Source organism: Monodelphis domestica, chromosome 3 (assembly GCF_027887165.1).
Source record: "Monodelphis domestica isolate mMonDom1 chromosome 3, mMonDom1.pri, whole genome shotgun sequence".
In the NCBI taxonomy this organism is placed as follows: Eukaryota; Metazoa; Chordata; class Mammalia; order Didelphimorphia; family Didelphidae; genus Monodelphis; species Monodelphis domestica.
Genome location: NC_077229.1, coordinates 376,330,697 through 376,349,132, shown reverse-complemented (window position 1 = coordinate 376,349,132; position 18,436 = coordinate 376,330,697). Strand labels below are relative to the sequence as shown.

The following is an 18,436-nucleotide window of genomic DNA, read 5'->3' as shown; positions in this document are numbered from 1 at the left end:
GGAATGTCTGCACTACAAATACCTTAGCACACAAGTAGTCCTGCTGCCAGTTCAAAGGTAGTTGTGCATCTCTGATTTCTTTTTAGGGTTGGGGGGAGTGTGTGGAAAGGTGGTGACCAGGTCATACTTCAGAGGGAAGAGTTCATTTCTAGCATTTGGCTGTAGGCTCCCTATGGCCTTAGTTCATTAGAATAGCATTTGAAGAATTTGACAATTGGCTGAAATTTCATAGAAGGAGAAAGATAGGTACATTTTCTAAAATAGAGATTAACTTCCAAAGCTACACTCTCTGTTGCTCTTTCTGAAACTGCAATTTTAATTTTTCTTTCATTCTATGAGGTTTTAATGGCTCCTTTCCAGGACTGAAACTACTAGGATGGCAAAATGGTACATAGAAAATCCCTTAATAATAGGATCATAGATCTGGAGTGAGAAAACACCTCAGAGGGCATTTCTTTTCTTTCTTTTCTTTTCTTCTCTCTCTCTCTCTCTCTCTCTCACACACACACACACACACACACACACACAGACCCTGACTTACCTAAGATAACAGTGTCTGAGATGACCTTTGAATCCAGTTTCTCTAACACTAGAGACATTGTTCTTTCCATTCTACCTTTACAGAAAGGCTTGAAGTATAAGAATAGATAACAAAGCCCCTTAAGTGACTATCATTTCTGTTTTGTTTGTTTTAACTCTTACCTTCTGTCTTAGTATCAATTCTCAGACAGAAGAGGGGTAAAGGGTAGGCATTCATTTTAAGAAACTTGCTCTGGGTCACACAGCAGTGCCATTTCTGTTGCAGAGGCCTACTCAGATAATTATAGAAACCCTGGGATAAATTCAGGGCCATTAAGTGACAGCATGGTTATGGCAGATAGAGACCTGGTCATGAAGATAGAAAGGCCTAGTTCTAGTCTAACCTGTGATATACTGGCTGTCTGACCCTGAATAAGTCCTTTAATCTTTCAATATTCAAGGCAACTATCAAAAGACTAAGCCTTAAAAAAAAAGATTGAAATGACTAAAAGACTAAGAAATGTGCTCATCTGCATGGGTTGAAGGAGTTTTCTCACCTGGGATTTCCCTCTGTCAATGAAATTTCAGTTCTAGGTTCTATTCCTCATCCTTATCATCAAGTAAGTTATGACCTTTCTCACACAGGTATGAATCCTTCCTGTTGTTTTAAAAAACATCAAGGAAACAATTTCTATAATTTCCTTTAACAACTAATTCCAATAATCTTTACTGTCAAGAAATTCTTCCTTTATATAACTGTCTTAACTGCCTTGTTTTGCAATTAAAATTCATTTCTTGTTTTATTCTATGTGACAATCTGATCACTCTACTTTTCAAAAACAATTTATGATGAGAGATTCTTTCCCGAGGATTCTATCAGTATTTACTTTGATCTAAATAGATGCAAATCCTTCAGACTTTCTTGAGTCTCATTTTCTGAACTCCAATCAACATCTCCCTCGTTATTTTTCCATGGCTCTAAAACTTCCGCTCTCTTCTGACTTGGCATGATCTCTTCTTACATGGTTTTTTTTCCCTTCTATTTGCAATGGTGTTATTCCAAATATGACCTAGGCTCTAGGTGTATGTTGGAAAGTCTTAACAGAAAGTTGCATTGTGGAATTCAGGATGAAGCATTGCCCCTGAGAAAGAATATGACTAAGGTAGAGAGAGTGTGGCATATTGGAAAAATATGTTGGTTTTTAGGGTGTGAATCCTGGCTCTTCTGCTTACAATCTATGGGACTTTGCATAAGTTATGTTTTGTCTTCAGTTTCCTTATCTGTAAAGTGAAGGGTTTCTAAAGTCCCTTCTAGTTCTAATGAGTCCCTGCACATTATATTCCTCTTTATGCATCTCAGTGCCACTTGTGTTTTTATGCCTACTATAACCTCTAGATCTATTTCACTCATTTATATCTATATATTATGTAGGCATATATATGATTCCTTTAAATACATTTATGTGAATTGTAGTGCATATGTGAATCTGCACGTATTTATTCTGAACTTTACTCTGATTATCCCTTCCAATTTATAGAGGCTATTTGGAATATAAATCTTTTTTTTTTTCGGGCCATTGGTCAATATAATTAGCATTTTTCTCATCATCTTTTAAATGACAAAATTGAGAAAACTGCTCAGACACACATAAAAGAGATCATTATGATCTTGGGAGTGGTAGAATAATGGATATAAAAAGTGAAAGACCCTTTAGAAGTTATTGGCTTACATTTCTTATCTCTTACTATAAGACTATAAAATTCCCGAGGGTATGGACTTTGTCATTCCTTTCTGAATCCCTTCTTTGGTGCCTGCTGGTACAGGGCCTTTTATATAGTAAGATGGAATTAATGAGTAACTTTGAATAAAGCAATTTAATGAGTTCTATACCCCATCAAAGTATAGTGTAAAGGTATGGTGTTTCTTAATATCCTCTAGTCAATCACATGCTTGTGAACTCTTTCCCCTTCAAAAAAGAAAACATCTAGTCATCCCATTCCATACTCCAACCGCATTATGAACATACATAAAGCATATATTCTCCTTTCTCAGGACAATGGTTATTACGACCTTCTTTCTGGTCCAAACCTGACAAAGGGAAATAAAAATATACGATATAGTGGGAATGCTAGACGTGGCATCAGGAGAGTCCTGAGTCGGATTGAACGATCATGGACAAATTACTCAACCTAAAAACCTCATTTTCCTCATCTGTAAAAAAGGGGATGAAAGTATCATTAGGTTCTCTTTCCACAAGGATGATCAAATGAATGAAAATACATAAAATGCTTGGTGGACCTTAAAGCACTGTCAGTTATTATTATTTTGCATTTGCAATTTGTTAAATAATCAGTCAATAAGCATTTATTAAGAGCTAACTATGTGCTAGCTACCTTTTTCAAGTGTTTTAGCTTTGGGACAGCTAGGTAGCAAAGTGGGTATGGTTCTAGGTCCAGAATTGGGAGGACTGGGTTCAGATGCTTCCTTGCTACCTAAACACTTTCTAACTCCAATGGCCAAGCCCTTACTGCTTTTCCATCTTAGAACAGATACTAAGACTGGATTAAAAAAAAATTCCTTAGCTTTGTTGTTAGGGACTGAGGTATTTCCCCAGCTGACTAATAAATTTTGAACTGAGATTGCTTAGCATTAGCAAGGAAATGTAGAAATGAACCCTGAAAACTAATGTAGTATTTAAATTATTTATAAAATAGAATCTAAAGAATGGTAAAATGCCATGATGTTTTCCTTACCACCAAAAATGGCAAATTAGTTTCTTCTGTTTAGATACCAAAGGTTTTTTTTTTTTAATCTAAGACTAGAGACTTCATTCATTCAACTCATTCAACAGAAGAGCATTTATTGTCTACCTGATGCCACAGAAAAAATAACACATGCTCTTGCCTTCAAAGGATTATACATGCTCTTGCCTTCAAAGGATTATACAGTGTAATCAGAAGTTTAAATCTTGGCTCCAACAGTTCTTAAAGGGTGAATTCCACCATGTCTCACTATGTTCTTTGTATATGAAAGATTGCATTATACAATAACATTTTAAAAACAGATGGCAAATAGGAAGGCTTAAAGAGACAAATGGGTGTTCCATCACTTTAAAAGTGGTTTTAAAAGACAGGCAGGAAAATAGTTAGTGTAGTATTTTAAAAGAATATTCACCTGCCTCCAACAATTAACTATCATATCTAAGAAACATTATTTGGTAGAACTGTTTGTCCTATAATTTATTTTTCTGCATTTTTTGTGGGGAAGGAGGAAGAGGAGAGAGAAAGAGAAGGTCTAGACCTATCTTTTTATTGGAAAAGACCTCCTGATGAGGAAACTCGCATTGCCAATATAGATCAGTATCTGCGGGTGCCACTTGAATGCCTAGGGCATTGAGAAGTTAAAGACTTGCCCAGGGTCTCCCAGACAATATTCTTGGTAACAGAGGCCAAACTCAAACCCAGGTCTTCCTAGCCCTGAGACTGGCTCCCTCTTACCAGGTCACAAATTTTACCAGTAGGATTTTATTTGAATAGTCATTCTTTCCCTCAACTCCTCTTTTTATATGATTTGGAAATATGCCCAGCATAACTGATTAGAGAATTAATTATGTTTAATCATATTGAAATTGAAGAGAATACTCAGGCTTTCCCCTCCACCCATCTCCACCCAGGACTCAGTGGTCAAAGTGTTGCAATATCTTCACCTAAATCTCCAGCTCCCATCTGATTCAGACAAGGTGATTCATGGGAGGATTTCTGAAGCACAAGTATTGATGTGCTCACCGTTATCTCTAAGGGAAACTTCTTTTCTCTTTAAGAGCCAATTCATTTTTGCATGCCATATCCGTTAAGGCTTGCCTCTTAAGCAGGATTCTAGAACAGGTTGAAACAGTGCTGAAAGTAGCCCTGTACCTGATTAATGGTGATTATGCTCATGTGGAACCATTCCCTGCCTACTTCTCCTCCCCCTCCACTTTCCCCTCCTATCTATTCTTTATGATGTGCAGCTGTGTACAGATGGCAGGGGTAAAAAGAACTGCTGCTCAATCATTTCATGTCACAATTTAAAGATGTTTACTTTTGCTCTAAGTGAAGAAGGTGGTAATTAGAAGCCATAGCTTGGAATGCATTCATGAGCTTTTTAATAAATAAAAAAATAGGCAAGTAAAAGCCATTGAATGGTTAAAATGGCTTTTTCAGATCACTTTTTAAGTACTGCTAACTTCATGACAGATGGGAACATAAATGTGGGATATTTTCCCCCCTATCTGCTCAAGGAGATGTATGCCTCCAGAAAAGACTTTTTTTTTTTTTTAAGCTGTTAGAATCTAGGCAGCCATCCATTATCTTTTAGAATATACCTCTGGAATAGTACTGTGTCCTTTTCTAGTTATTAGGAAAAAGTAAACTGTTCCAAATTTCTGTGCACAAATTAAAAATTAGTTGGAAATTAAATAATCTAATTCTCTAAAACTGATGGGTTAAAGATCAAATCATAGAAACAATGTTTAATTTCATTGAAGAAAGTGGCAATGAGGAAACATATCAAAATTTATGGGATACAACCAAAGTAGTACTCAGGGGAAAATGTATATCCCTGGGTGTCTATATTAACAAAAAAGAGAAAGAGGAGATTAATGAATTGTGCATGCAACTTAAAAAACTAGAAAAAGAATAAATTAAAAATCCTCAGATGAAGACTAAATTGTAAATCTAAAAGATCAAAGGAGAAATTAATAAAATTGAAGGTAAAAGAACTATTGAACTAATAAATAAGACTAGGAGCTGGTATTTTGGAAAAAAAAATAAAGTATAGGTTAACCTAATTAAAAAAGAAAGAAAACAACCAAATTAACAGTATCATGAATGAAAAGGGCGATTTTACCTCTAATGAAGAGTAAATTAAGGCAATTATTAAGTGCTATTTTACCCACTTATATGACAATAAATATATTTAGGTAAAATTGGTGAATATTTACAAAAAAATAAATTGCCTAGATAAAGAAAAGAGGAAATAGAATACTTAAATAATCTCCAAATTTCTGTGCAACAAAATAAATTACTTTGGTGCACAAGTTCTTGCCCACCTTTCACTCCTTCTTTAGTCTCTATCCCTTAGAATAAGCTGACAGATTGTGATATTTTAAGTCCTTTATATCCTTTTCAAGTCCCAAATTTGGGGCAATATTTCTTATTCCTACCATACTGTATGCTCTCTCAAATACCTATCTCTATTTAGGATTAAATATTTAGTCCATCTGCCCCTGTTTCTAAATGGGCATTTTTTTTCCTGTCCCGCCAACACTTTATAATCAGCAAAACCTAACTGTATATATTCTTAAAGCCTTAAAAAAACAAGTTCACATATTCACAGCATGGAGTATTTTGGAGAATCTGAACAGGTTCAGAAACAAAGAAAATAAAGAGAAATCATGAACACTGGATCCTTTGTTTCTATACAATGTCTTATGGATTACGAAACAAAGCTGATTAGTGCAACAAAATCTCACTCGGCAAAGCTCAGCCCAGTCACCCACAGAACTCTTTTATTTTCCTGAGTTTCAACACACCTATATAATGTGTCCACTGGAAAAGAAAATTAAAAATCATTCTCAGTAAGATCATTAACCCTTAATGTGCTGGGCAATGCTGGTCTTTTCAACCACTTAAGCTGTTTCAAATGAATATGATTATTTTTGAAGTAACAGGGAAATGTTCCTGCCAATGCCTGGTAAACTACTACCTACCCTCCTATCTGAAAGCAGAATGGGACAACAGATACAACTCTTGCTCTAAACCTGCTTTTACACTTGTGTAAGAGATTTGTGAGGACACACATCTTTATTAACCTAGAAACAGACCTTTTGAAATTAGATTGTTCCTATGGCCTGCATTTTCAAATGGTATGTGTCTAATTTCCAAAATATTAGGCAATTATTTGCTTCTAGGAGATATCAAAGAAAGGCTTTTTTCTACATTAAATGAAAAACACATCACAATTCTATTGTGGCATTTCTCAAAGGAATACTGTTGTCCCCAAAACACACCAAGTAGTATTGGCTAAGAATACAAATACCTGGCATAAATTCAGGTTCCAGTTACAAAAATCTACTATGACAAATTGACTAATGTGAAGCCATGTAGATATAATAGTAAATCAGAAAGAAAGGGAAGATTTAAAAAAGAAAAATAATGGATTAGCTAAAGCTTGCTTCATCAGTCACTGTTTCTATTGCTAATCAGTGGGTGTTGTCCTTCCAGAAAAGATTCTTAGATCACATCAGAGATCAATGAGCTTGGAACTGCATGGAAGACCAAGTACAACAGTAAAGTCTATTTTGTTAATTCCAATAAGCCAATCTTTTGCAACAAAACCCAAAAATACACATATTTTCCCAGAACACTTGTAGCTAATTGGTTGTTGCTTTGTTGTTGTTTTTTTTGGGGGGGGGGGGAGTTAGGGTAATGTTGTGAATGTTCCCTTCCGCCCCACCCATCTATTTCAAGACTAATGTCCAGAAAGATCAAAGCTTTGATAAATGCTTAGTAAAAACAGAATCAGCTCTCCAAACAGTAAGGGTCACTGGTCTCTGATGCCATATGATATTATTAAGCAGAACAAAGGAATTCCATAGAATGGTTTCTTTTTTTAGCCCTTTCCTTTTTTTAGTGACAGTGAATATGCTCTATTTGTCAGAAAGAAGCTCAATTATAATATGTGATGGGATGAAGAAGAGGACAATCTGGGGTCTCTGGCATTATTCCGTGGCTATCTTTCAATACTATGAATCCTCAATGGGAACCTCTGACCCTGGCAAAGTCACTATCAGTCTATTTATTCCTCTTGCTAGTATATGTACACTTTGAGAAGCCAAATTCCCATAACAAACATTTAAGAATGAGAAAATCTTTTCCATCTGACCCTCTTCCCCATACCCAAAATGATGAGAAAAGTACATTAAAGGGAGGCTTGAGGAAGAGAGGAAAACTTAAATTGTAACAAAATTTTCTTGCGTGAATATTTTTTAAATGGGTTGCTTAGCCTTTTACATGGTGACTGAAGTATAACTCTGATAAGAAATCAAAAACTATTTCCAGAATTTTCATTTTAGAAAGTCGTTTATTAGTCTCTATAGTGTCTACCCCTAAATAATGTCCAAGACAGATGTTAGGAGAAATCATAAATATACACTGATAAAAATTCTTAATGTATATTTTCTATGTAGGAGTTGGAAAAAATAAGAGAATGTATTCTTAACACTCATATAAGGTCTTAAAAATTCAGATAGACATGTTAAACTTCTCTAATACCCTAATACACTCTAATAATGATAATGGCTCTCTCAAAAACAAAAATAGATGCTTAGATTAATATCATATAGCTAATAAAAACTACCAAAACATTTAGTTAAAATGTCATTGATGGTGTTGATGAAATATTTTTATGAATTCAGTTTTTTAAATATTTTTTAGTTTTTTTCTATTCTAAAAGTAACTATAAATGGAAAGAAAAAAGCAAAATTAGGCAAAAAAAATAAGGCAAAAAAAGTCACCAATAAAAATCTGTCCTTGTTTCTGCCAACCCTCAGCATCAATAAAAATTTGAGAAGATAAGTTTCAGGAAAGGAAGGGAAACACACACACATCAAAAATTAAAAAAACAAAACAAAACACACAAAAAAAAAAACCCACCTCATCAGTAGGTTTAAAGTGTGGTCATGTCCTGTGAACCATAACATTATTTTTCAAGTCTAATTCTAGCAAACATCAGTAGCCTTCCAGTTCACCTCAGGATCAGAGAAGGGCAGAGAGGCTGGAAATGTTGGCATTAAATCAGACTGAGGGAAAATTTGCATTAATGAAGGGGGTTGAGTGGGAAGAGTACAATTAGCTATAGAGGTTAGGGGGAAAAGGCAAGGAAGCAATCTAGGTTCCTTGCATTGCTTCCCTGCTTCTAGAAGGAATTTTTGGAAAGATTTGTGAGAATGTTCTTTGGATTCCTTTTACTTCATGCTATTACAACCTTCCTAAGGAAGCATATTTAAGGATGAGATAATGTTTTCAAATGAGATTCTCCTACCTCCCTCTCCTCTCGCCCCTTTTTAAAAATAAAAAAAGAAGTGAAACGCATTAAAGGGAGAGTTGAGGAAGAAAAATTTAACATCTTTTATCTTTTGTAAAAATGGGTTCTTTAGCCTTTTACACACTGACTCAAGTACAATTTCAATAAGAAATCAAAATCAATTTGCAGAATTCTCATTTTAGAACAACCTGTATGTCTCAGGGGCATTCTGGGCATCACACTGTTTGTTTTTAGGGTCTTTTCCTTCAAGAGTTGGTGGATTTTTCCAGCTGAGTAGGCTGGAAGGGGATGCAGGAGGGACCAGGGCCTTCTTTTTACCTAGTTTCTAGTGTCAAAGAGGTAACACTGAAGATATATTAGACCTATGGTAATATAATCAATCTGTGGAAAGAAATCAAGTTCCAGAGGGGATTTTGACCTCTGGTGGTACATCTTCTTTAATTCTAAAAGTATTTCAAGTTTAGGAAACACAGAACTTCATGGATTTTAAGTCAATTATACCATATTTATAGAAGGTATATTTATTTTATTAAAAAAAATTATGGAGCACTTTCCTTAAAACACCAAGTTAGTTAAATAGCACAAATATTATCATCTACATTTTATAGAAGTGGAAACGGGTCTTAAAGAGGCAAAACTAAAAGTTAAATTGCATGTAACTTTAAGAATTAATATTTGAATCCAAGCCATTCCTGGCTCCAAGTCTAGTGATTTTTCCCCAAAAAACCATATCTTTAGTCTTTGTGAGTTTCTGTGGCCAAAACAATTTTGTTATTCACTGGCCAACTGGTTAAATATTTCTCTACATTGGCCTAGTCTGGTCCCCATAAAATATAGGTACTAGTCATTTGGGGTGAATACTCAAATCCTTTCCAACTTGCTTTGAGGCCTTTGGGTTTGAGCTCTGTTGGCAAACTGTTCAAGAACCCAGGTTTTCCTTCTGTACCATCAAGAAACATAGGGGCAACATGGTGGCTCAGTGGACAGAGAGTCTGGCCTGGAGATGGGAGGCCCTGGGTTCAAATCTAGCCTCAGACATTTCTTAGCTATGTGACTTAATCCCAATTGCTTAGTCCTTAACACTTTTCTGACTTGGAACCTACACTTAGTATAATTTCTAAGACAGAAGGTAAAGGTTTAAAAAAAAGATAAAAGAAACATGGCAGGATTAAGAAATATTTAGGTGGGAATCTTAACAAATAAGAGATTTTTAAGAGAAGACCACACATTTTTAACAGAACAAATACTCTGGTTTATATATTTTATAAAAGGAGACTGGGTGAGTATTATCTATTTATTTAGCAAAGGAAAGAAATCATTATTACATTATACTTCTCAATTCACCTCAGATGGACTAACTATATCCTTAAATACTGAAAGAACTGGGAGATAGAATTTTTTTAACCCTTACCTTTAGTCTAATAATCAATATTGTGTATTGGTTCCAAGGCAGAAGAGTGGTAAGGGACAGGCAATTGGAATTAAGTCACATAACTAGAAAGTGTCTGAGGCCAGATTTGAACCTAGAACCTCCTATCTCTAGGCCTGACTCTCAATCCACTGAGTCACCCCACTGCCCCAGGAGATATAATTTCTAAGCCATGCTTAGTGATCTTTGAGAGGTCTTGGGAAACAGAAGAGGTGCCACAGGGAAGGATAAATTGTCTAAACTTAAAAAGAGGTAAGAAAAGAGAGCCTGAAAACTGTGTGTCAATGAGCTTACCTTTGATTCTTAGCAAACTTTTAGGATTATGCCTAAGTTCCTAAGGCAGAGAGGCTACAATTTGTTTTACTAATAAATTTTAGTTATGGACAGTAGCTTTCAAAGAACATTATGATTAATAGAATCATGGATAGAAGAACTGGAAGGAACCTTAAAAATCAATTAGTCTTTCTTCATTTATAGATAAAGAGATCAAGGTTTAGAAAATCTAAGTTATTTTTCCCAGATCACATAGGAAGGGAGAGGACTTGGACCATAACATTCACTCCAGTGATTCCTAAGCCTAGTGCTCTTTTCTCTCGGATTAGATAATATTCACCTAGAAAAGGAAGCAAGGGAGAACAGTGATCAAGGTAGCAGAAAAAAAAAGGGCAAAAAGGTGAATGAGCAAAGAGAAAATGGTTTTATGACAGGTTGGAAGAAAGCAAAGCAAATATGATGTCTGAATGCCATCAATGCCACCATTTCCCTTCACAATTCAAGGTGATAAGGCTGTATTCACATTTATATGTCTGGTTTAACTTTACTGTTTGCCCTGCCCATTCCTATCTTTCACTCTTATGACTTATTTTTCTGTAGTTTAAAGACTTGTTAACTTCTCATTAAAAGGAAAATAGAAAGAAAACAACACACCCATCTCCAAGAGTCAGCCACTATAAGGATGGTCTTTCAGAAAGAAGTAAGTGAGCAGGCAGTGTGCCAAGAAAAGTCAGGGTGCAGGGCCGTCCAGGTCATGCCAACTTAGTACGGTACCTGTAAAATCTGAGCATGAAAGCAGCTAAAGGTTTACGTGTTAACACTATGCATTGATATCAAAGGATAGCTAAAGAACTGGGAGGAATAGCATTGCTCTGCTGTTATACCATTCATATAGAAAGCTAGGGTTGCAGTCCCTCGTTCTCCATGTGCAACAACCCTCATAAGCAATTTTGGACTGGAGACAGTGGGTTGGGTAGCCTGGATTAACCTCCTGAAGCAGTGCGGACTGAGCCAGAATCTGCTTACTGTATGACCTTGGGCAAGACTCTCAGCCTCTTTAAGTTTCAATTTTCTCACCTATGAAGTGAAGTGCATTAGACAGCCTTGAAAATTCCTTTCTTCTTTATTATCCTAAAAAAGACTTCAATTTCCTCGTTTGTACGATCAGAATATTAGGTGCCTAATAATACCTACAGTCCCTTATTGTGCTAAAATGTTTCTTTGCTTCCGTGGTGAAAGGCTTTGCTCTACCTTAACAACATAACTGATTAGTCATGTTAATAATAGGATTGGACTTTTAAAAAGGACCCAGATAGGAACTGTCAGAATATTGAGATTTATAAAAAGAATTTTTTCCAAATTTAGATCTGTTACAGAGTATTTTCCCCATAAAATAAGATTTTGTTTATTTTGGAAGAAGTTGGGATGAGGACCGAGGAAAGCAGAGAGAAAATGTGATTGGCTCTGGAAGACTCACTTTGTGGGCTGTTAGCACTGTGCCTGGAAGAGCTGGCACTTAATAAATGCTTCTTGACCTGATGGGAGCTAAATCATGAAAGTGTATACATAGATAAAACTTTAGCTTGTACTAGAGGGGGAAGGGGGGGTGGGGGGGGTCAGGAACTACAGTTTGAAGGGTCTAAGAGAGAGAGGGGACAGATAAAAAGAAGCACTACTTCCTCCCTTAGGTAGAGCTACACAAGGGAAGGTGAGAGATTTGATCAAGGTCCAGAGCTGAAAAGGTAAGGAAGAAATGCCCTTCAGTCTCTGGTTTCTGGTTTCTTCCCTAGATATTATCCTGGTCTCCTTAGTACATTAGATGAATAAGATGTTTAGTTTCTTCTGGATTAATAACATCTATTTATTCTTTGCAGTATTTAGGAATGGTAGGTTTGGGGTAGAGGGAAAATTAGGAAATCCCTAGTTTCTATTTTAACCTAAATTCCCCTCAGGGGTTGAGGGCTCAGGTCTGGGGACCTGAGTCCCTGGTGAGATTATGGAGTCAGGCTGTTGTATTTTCCTGATATAGAGGGAGGTACAGTTATTGAAAAGATCAATTGAAAATCTTCTTGGGTGGATAGTCTCTTATCTTCCCCAAAGGGAAAAGTCTCTATCCACTACTGAGGAAGGATGGATAATCTGATTTTCTTCAGATAGATGAGGGATCACAACAGATTGAGCTCAGCTCCTCTCCCTTCAAGTTCAAAAGGAGAGAAGAACCTCCTCTCCAACTGCTTTTCTTGGCTAGAGGTTCTAGCCCTATCCTCCACTGACATCAAAATTCTATTCTCTTCCTGCATGATTTTTTCCTGCAAACCAAGTCCTTGCAATCCAATCTGTAATTCTATCAGCCACAAGCGCTCCTGTCATTTAACACAGGTCTTCCAAAAGCTCAGGTGTGGGGCATAGAACCTCAAAGGGTTCTTAATTTTTTCTTAAAAATCCCCTTGTATCTTCAAGATTTTATAATGTTTTTCTAATATTTACTTTATAGAGCTTTTTAAAAAAATCATTTAATATAGGATTATTTTTTCTCTTTGAATGCCGCAGAAGGGAGCAGAAATACAAAACGGGAAGGCAGCAGGGGATGGGGTGAAGAACCAAAGGTCACCTGGAGTAACAGGTGCTGACTCAGACACACTACCAAATTTCTTCCATGACACAGCATTCTACTATGTACAGACAACACTGCACACATGTGAGTCAGTGAGAGATGAAGGAGGCATGGGGGAAGGGCCCAATACAAACCGCTAATGAGTGAATAACATTAAACAAAGCCAAATGAGCAAATGACTTTAAGCAGTGTGAATGCCCTGTCTATTTTGGTAAGCAACTTGAAGCTGGCTTCTCACACTCTCCCTTCCCATCCTAGGGATAAAATTTTGGATGTAACCTTGTTTATGTAGGGTCTAGGTTTTGAAGGGCTTGCCTAATACATGTTCGATGATCCCATGATGATGGCAAGGACAGAAGTTCAGTTAGGAGCTTGCCTGCTCAGTTAAGATATCCTTGGCAACATCATAATTGTCAACCGACACCTTGATATTTTCTTGCTCTATGGAAAGGGCGCCATGTAATACTTGCCCCTTCCATGAGGAGTTTTTTCCAGAAGTGGACCTCAGATAAATGGGCCTCAATGAACTATGGGACTAGATTAAATTTCTGGGCTGGACAATATAGAGAACACCAGATTTGGAGTTGAAGCTCAGTTCACATTCCAGCTCTGTAATTAACTATGTGTTACCTTAGAAAGGGGATTTAACGTCTCAAAGACTCAATTTCCTTATCTACAAAACATAGGGGTTGGACTAGAAGACTTCCAATGTCTCTTCCATTTCTATATCTATGAACTTAATTGTCTCCCAAGCTTAAATCTAAGCTTTTTAAACTCAACATGTTACAAAGAAAACTCATTATTATCCTTCCCTTCAAATCCATGTCTCTACTGAATTTTGCTTTTTCTGCCAAGGGTACCACTCTCCTTTTCATCATCCAGGCTCAGAACCTTGGAATTAGTCTTGAATTCTCATATCCCTTTACCTCTGATAGCAACAGTGGCCAAAAAGTGTTAATTCTATCTCTCTTGCATCAGTATCCTTCTCTTTACTCATGATGCTACCACTTTAGGTCTCTTAATTACTCCCCTTCAACTTATATTTCTCTCTCTCTCTCTTCTATCTCGTTTTTTTTTTCTTCCCTCTCCTCCTTTGTTGCCTTTCCCTCTTCTCTGCTCCAAATCTGGTACTTCCCCATATCCATAAGTCAAATAGGTTCAATTGGGTCCCAGGAAAGATGGTTTGATGCCATTTTATTTTTTCTGTGTCTTAATATTTTTTGAGTTACTGTTAGGAATCATATGTGAAACATAAAGTAATTGTAATCAAAGTATGTTCATATTGAAAAACAAAGTCATCCCCATCCATATGCTTGGTGGTGGTCATTAAATCCTGCTCTTCACCTCAATCAAAATTGTCTGTTTATTCATTGGAATTCAGGCTGCCAAATGTTTCCTCATTGCCAAAAGGATCTTGAGGTAATGAGTATACTACTTTTGATACAGAGAAACATGGGAAGTACTAATTACAGAATTGCTAAAGAAAAATGGGTAATATTTTTAAAAGCTGTCACATGCATGTACAACTAGTGTCATCTGAAAACTGTGACCATGGATCCAATTATACAACTTGTTCTTTTAGGCATTGATCAAGAATTTGTTAATTATTTTTATTTTTAAATTTTTTCTCATGGTTACATGATTCATGTTTTCTCCCTCTCCTCATCCCTCCCCCCTCCCAGAATTGACAAGCAATTCTACTGGGTTATAAATATCTATATTACTGATCAAAAATTTGAAGAGAATTTGTCCCAGCTTCCTACTATTTATCATGATCTAGTTCAAAGCTACACAGAGAATGCCTAAAAAAATAAAACTACTCAATGCATCTATTTTAAATAAAGATTTTTTAGAATGTTTCCTAACAACCCAGAGCAGAATTTTTCACAGAAAACTAATGGGAAATCTGGATAGATGAATACATGAACAAATGTTAAACACTGAATGTTTAAAAAAACATAAATGAAATGAAACCAAGTTCAAAATTACATTTTGCTTCAATGGAATGCAATCCACTTGACAGCAGGGATTTTTTTTTTGTGTGTGTCTTTTTTATCCTTTCCTGGCATAGATAAGTATTTAATAAATATTTTTTGATTGATTTAAGAGAAAAATGTTTTCTTTTGTTCCCTTCATAACACTTTGTATATCTCATACCAGTGTCCTCCTAATTACCAAATCCAATTACTTTTTTCTGTTTTCCTCTTTCTTTGACTCTTCTGCAAAATTTGAAAAGCAACTTGCCCTACTTAAAAAAATTTTTTTTAAACATTTCCCTTCAATCTTAGTATCATTTCTAAGGCAGAACAGCAAGGTTAGGTAATGGGGTTAAATGCTTTTCCCAGGGTTCTTTGCTTAGACACCCAATTCTCTTCTTTCTGCATATTCTCTCCTTCATTTCTCAAGGCTTTAATTGTTGCTTCTATGTACATGATTTTCAAACTGGTTTTTCGAGTCTAGATCTCTTCCTTGCACTTTAGGCTCAAATTTCCAACTTCTTATGGGCCATCTTTACCTGAAGGCCCTAACAAACTTTATATAAATGCTCACATTTGCTTTCTTTATCATTTCATTGTGCATATTCCCATGCCTTCCCTTCCCTGCACCTCAAATTTTCTTGTGTCTACTGATGGTACAACCATTGTCTTATTTACCCATTCTCATAACTTCAGGGTCACATGTGACTTTTCTTTTTCCTTTGCCACTGACACCCTACCACTAGCCAACCATCTTCCAAGTATTATGGATTCTATCTCTGAGGATCTCCCATCTGTTCCTCTTTTTTTGCTCTCAAAATTAATTCAGGACCTCATTCCTATTTGCCTGAACTATTATAATAGCTCCTGAGTAGCCTTGCCTTCAAATCTTTCAAATCTATCAGTTAGACAGTAAACTCCAAGAAGTCCAGGGCCCTGTCTGATCTAAACATTACATTTCCCTCAGACCTGAGACTCAATTCCACATTCCTTAATTTCACCGTCTGCTCCTAAATCCATACATTTGTAAATTGTATTTCCCAAGTTTGCATTGGAATCCTTTTCACATTTTCACTTGCTGAAATTCTCTTCCTTCAAAGCTCAACTCAAGTGATGTCTTAATTAAATCTTCCCTGACTTTTTCTGACCCTCCCCCCGGTTGGTTTCTATTTCTCCTCCAAATTCTCTTGCCTTATTATCTTCTGTTTGCCTGTTCCTATGCACTTACCTCATTCTAATGAGCAATATACAGTTATGTGTGTATCTGTGTGCAAATATATGCACATGCACACACACATATCACCTCTCCCATCCTTCTCTCCAATAAAAAGTTCCCTGAGTTCAGGAGATTTTTAGCTTCATTCTTTCCTTTTCTGGGTCTAATACAATGCCTTGAATATAGTAAATACTTGGTAAATGTTTAAATAAAACACCATGATATTTCTTTGTTGAAGTCAAAAATATATTTTCAATATCATATTGATTTTGATATTTTTGACTCTGAATAAGAAAAATATGGTACCCTCATTTCACAGATGAGAATCTAAAGCTACAGAAAGGCTAACTGATTATCTAAGGCCGGGCAATGAAATGGTATCACAGCCTGTGAATGCAATCAGCTGATTTTAGTCTAGTGTGTCATTCTTTTCTAGCTAGGTAACATGAGCTATTTCTGTATTTGGAAAGCGAGGCCAGCTGCATCGGTACAAGTGAACAAGTAGAAGTCAGGAGGACAGGAAAATTCTGCCACAGAAACTCAGATCACCCCAATGATTTTTCTGAGATGGGCTTATTTCAATTCTTTAGCTATTAATCTGAGTATTTTATATTTTTGTAGATATTCATCCTTTTCATCTAAATTGTTTCTTAGAATATAATTGGATACAGAATTCCTAAAATAAATAAAAATAAAAAAAGTTTTAAATCTGAGTAAGGAATTATAAAATTGGTGGCAGTGTTGTATGGTGGATGTAGTCAGGAAAACCCATTGTGTGAAACAACATGAAAATATAAGTCAAAGCTGGCACATGCACATTAAGGTAGGAGCAGAGTCACAGTTCAGTCTCTGACTTGAGAAATGGGTTGGTAGAAGCCCCTCTGACCAGGAGGTGTGGCATGATTCTGGATATCAGAACACATGACCCAGAATGTTCAACCAAAAGCCAATTAGGGGTAACATCACGAGAGATATAAGAGGCAGGACAACTAGGAACTCCGGGCTGTTTTGCTCCCATCCCTTCCTGAATGGTAGTTTGCCCCTTGGCTGGCCTTAATTTATCTAGTTAGACCACCTAATTAGCTGGACCCCCCCCCCTTTGCAACCACCCTCCCCGTTTTTGGGAATTTAGGACCTGATGGAAGCAGTAATGAGGCTATAGACTTTGGGTAGTTAGACTGATAACCTTCTTTCTCTTTACTAATAAATAATTATAAATTTAGTATAATATCTCCAAGATTAATTATTATTTATAACAGCATGCTCCAGTTCCTTGTCTGTCTTTGGCTGTGTGACGCTGGGAAAGTTTAGAAAGTGCTCTAAAAATCCAAGTTTTAGAATGGCTGCTGCATTGGTGGTGGTGGTGGTGGTTTTATCTAGGGAGAGATCTCTCTACTGATGATATTGCAGGTATGAGCAAATAAAAAGCCTATGAAGTGGTCCTCGGTATTAGAATTTAGATGATTTAAAGTTGTAATCATGCCAAATATGGTCACTGGTTCCAATCCAATGGAAACATACATTGTAAATAATTTTTCAGACTAATCACATTATATGCACTGGTCACACAATAGCTGTATTTAGCATGGAAATGGTATGGAGCATGAGGTAACGGTGAGTTCTGTTTTTCTTATGAGAATGAGCATGAAAACTCTAAAAATCAATCCCCTTGTTCATTCGGTCTGTTCTTAGTTACTCTTCCTCAAAGACGAGTAGGAGGAAAACAAAAAAGAAAATGAAAGAAGCTGCCAATTATTTTTCTACAAAATGTTAAAATATAGAATGTGGTATCATTATAAGTGGAAAAAATCATTTGTTACCCATCAAACACTTACCGTCAAGGACAATGCCATGCAGACAAAGGTGAATTTCTTTATATGTGCAGCCGTCACTGTGTTGCTCGTGCTCACCACTTTATTGCTGGGATTATTCTAAGATGAGAAAAAGAGAGTTAGTACTAAAAATACTGATGACCACGCACTTGATTTTGAATGTCTCTATTTTATTTCCAAAGTCTCCTTGCAACCTCAGCCACGTCTGAGTACAGCTTTGACCACACTACTTCATTTTATCCTAGGATGACTCCTCTGGCCTGCCTGAAGGGTGACATAACTTGGATTCTTAGGCTTGAGTAGGACCAGAGGGATCTCCTAACACATCCTTTCCCATCCCTAACAAGCAGTCACCTAGCATTATACTCTCTCCCTCCTCACATTCTCTTGTACGATACTTAAATGGGTCCTCCTGCTGAACCTGCACAGTGAATTGCAAGCTCCTTGAGGGAAGGGAGTTTTATTTTTATATAAATATTTTTTAACTTCAG

General features: G+C 36.4%; 1 protein-coding gene and 1 long non-coding RNA gene across 2 annotated transcripts in view; one reads left to right on the top strand and one right to left on the bottom strand.

Annotated features, from left to right (window-relative positions):
* Positions 1 to 18,436, bottom strand: part of ANKH (ANKH inorganic pyrophosphate transport regulator) — a 211,119-nt gene that overhangs the window by 31,618 nt on the left and 161,065 nt on the right. The window contains exon 9 of the mRNA XM_001372956.5: positions 17,949 to 18,044. Coding sequence (XP_001372993.2) covers positions 17,949 to 18,044 — 96 coding nt within the window. The remainder of the gene's footprint in view (positions 1 to 17,948; positions 18,045 to 18,436) is intronic.
* The window catches only part of LOC103094610 (uncharacterized), a 120,214-nt gene continuing 113,726 nt past the window's right edge, over positions 11,949 to 18,436 (top strand). The window contains exon 1 of the long non-coding RNA XR_008917792.1: positions 11,949 to 12,049. This is a non-coding gene — a long non-coding RNA (uncharacterized LOC103094610). The remainder of the gene's footprint in view (positions 12,050 to 18,436) is intronic.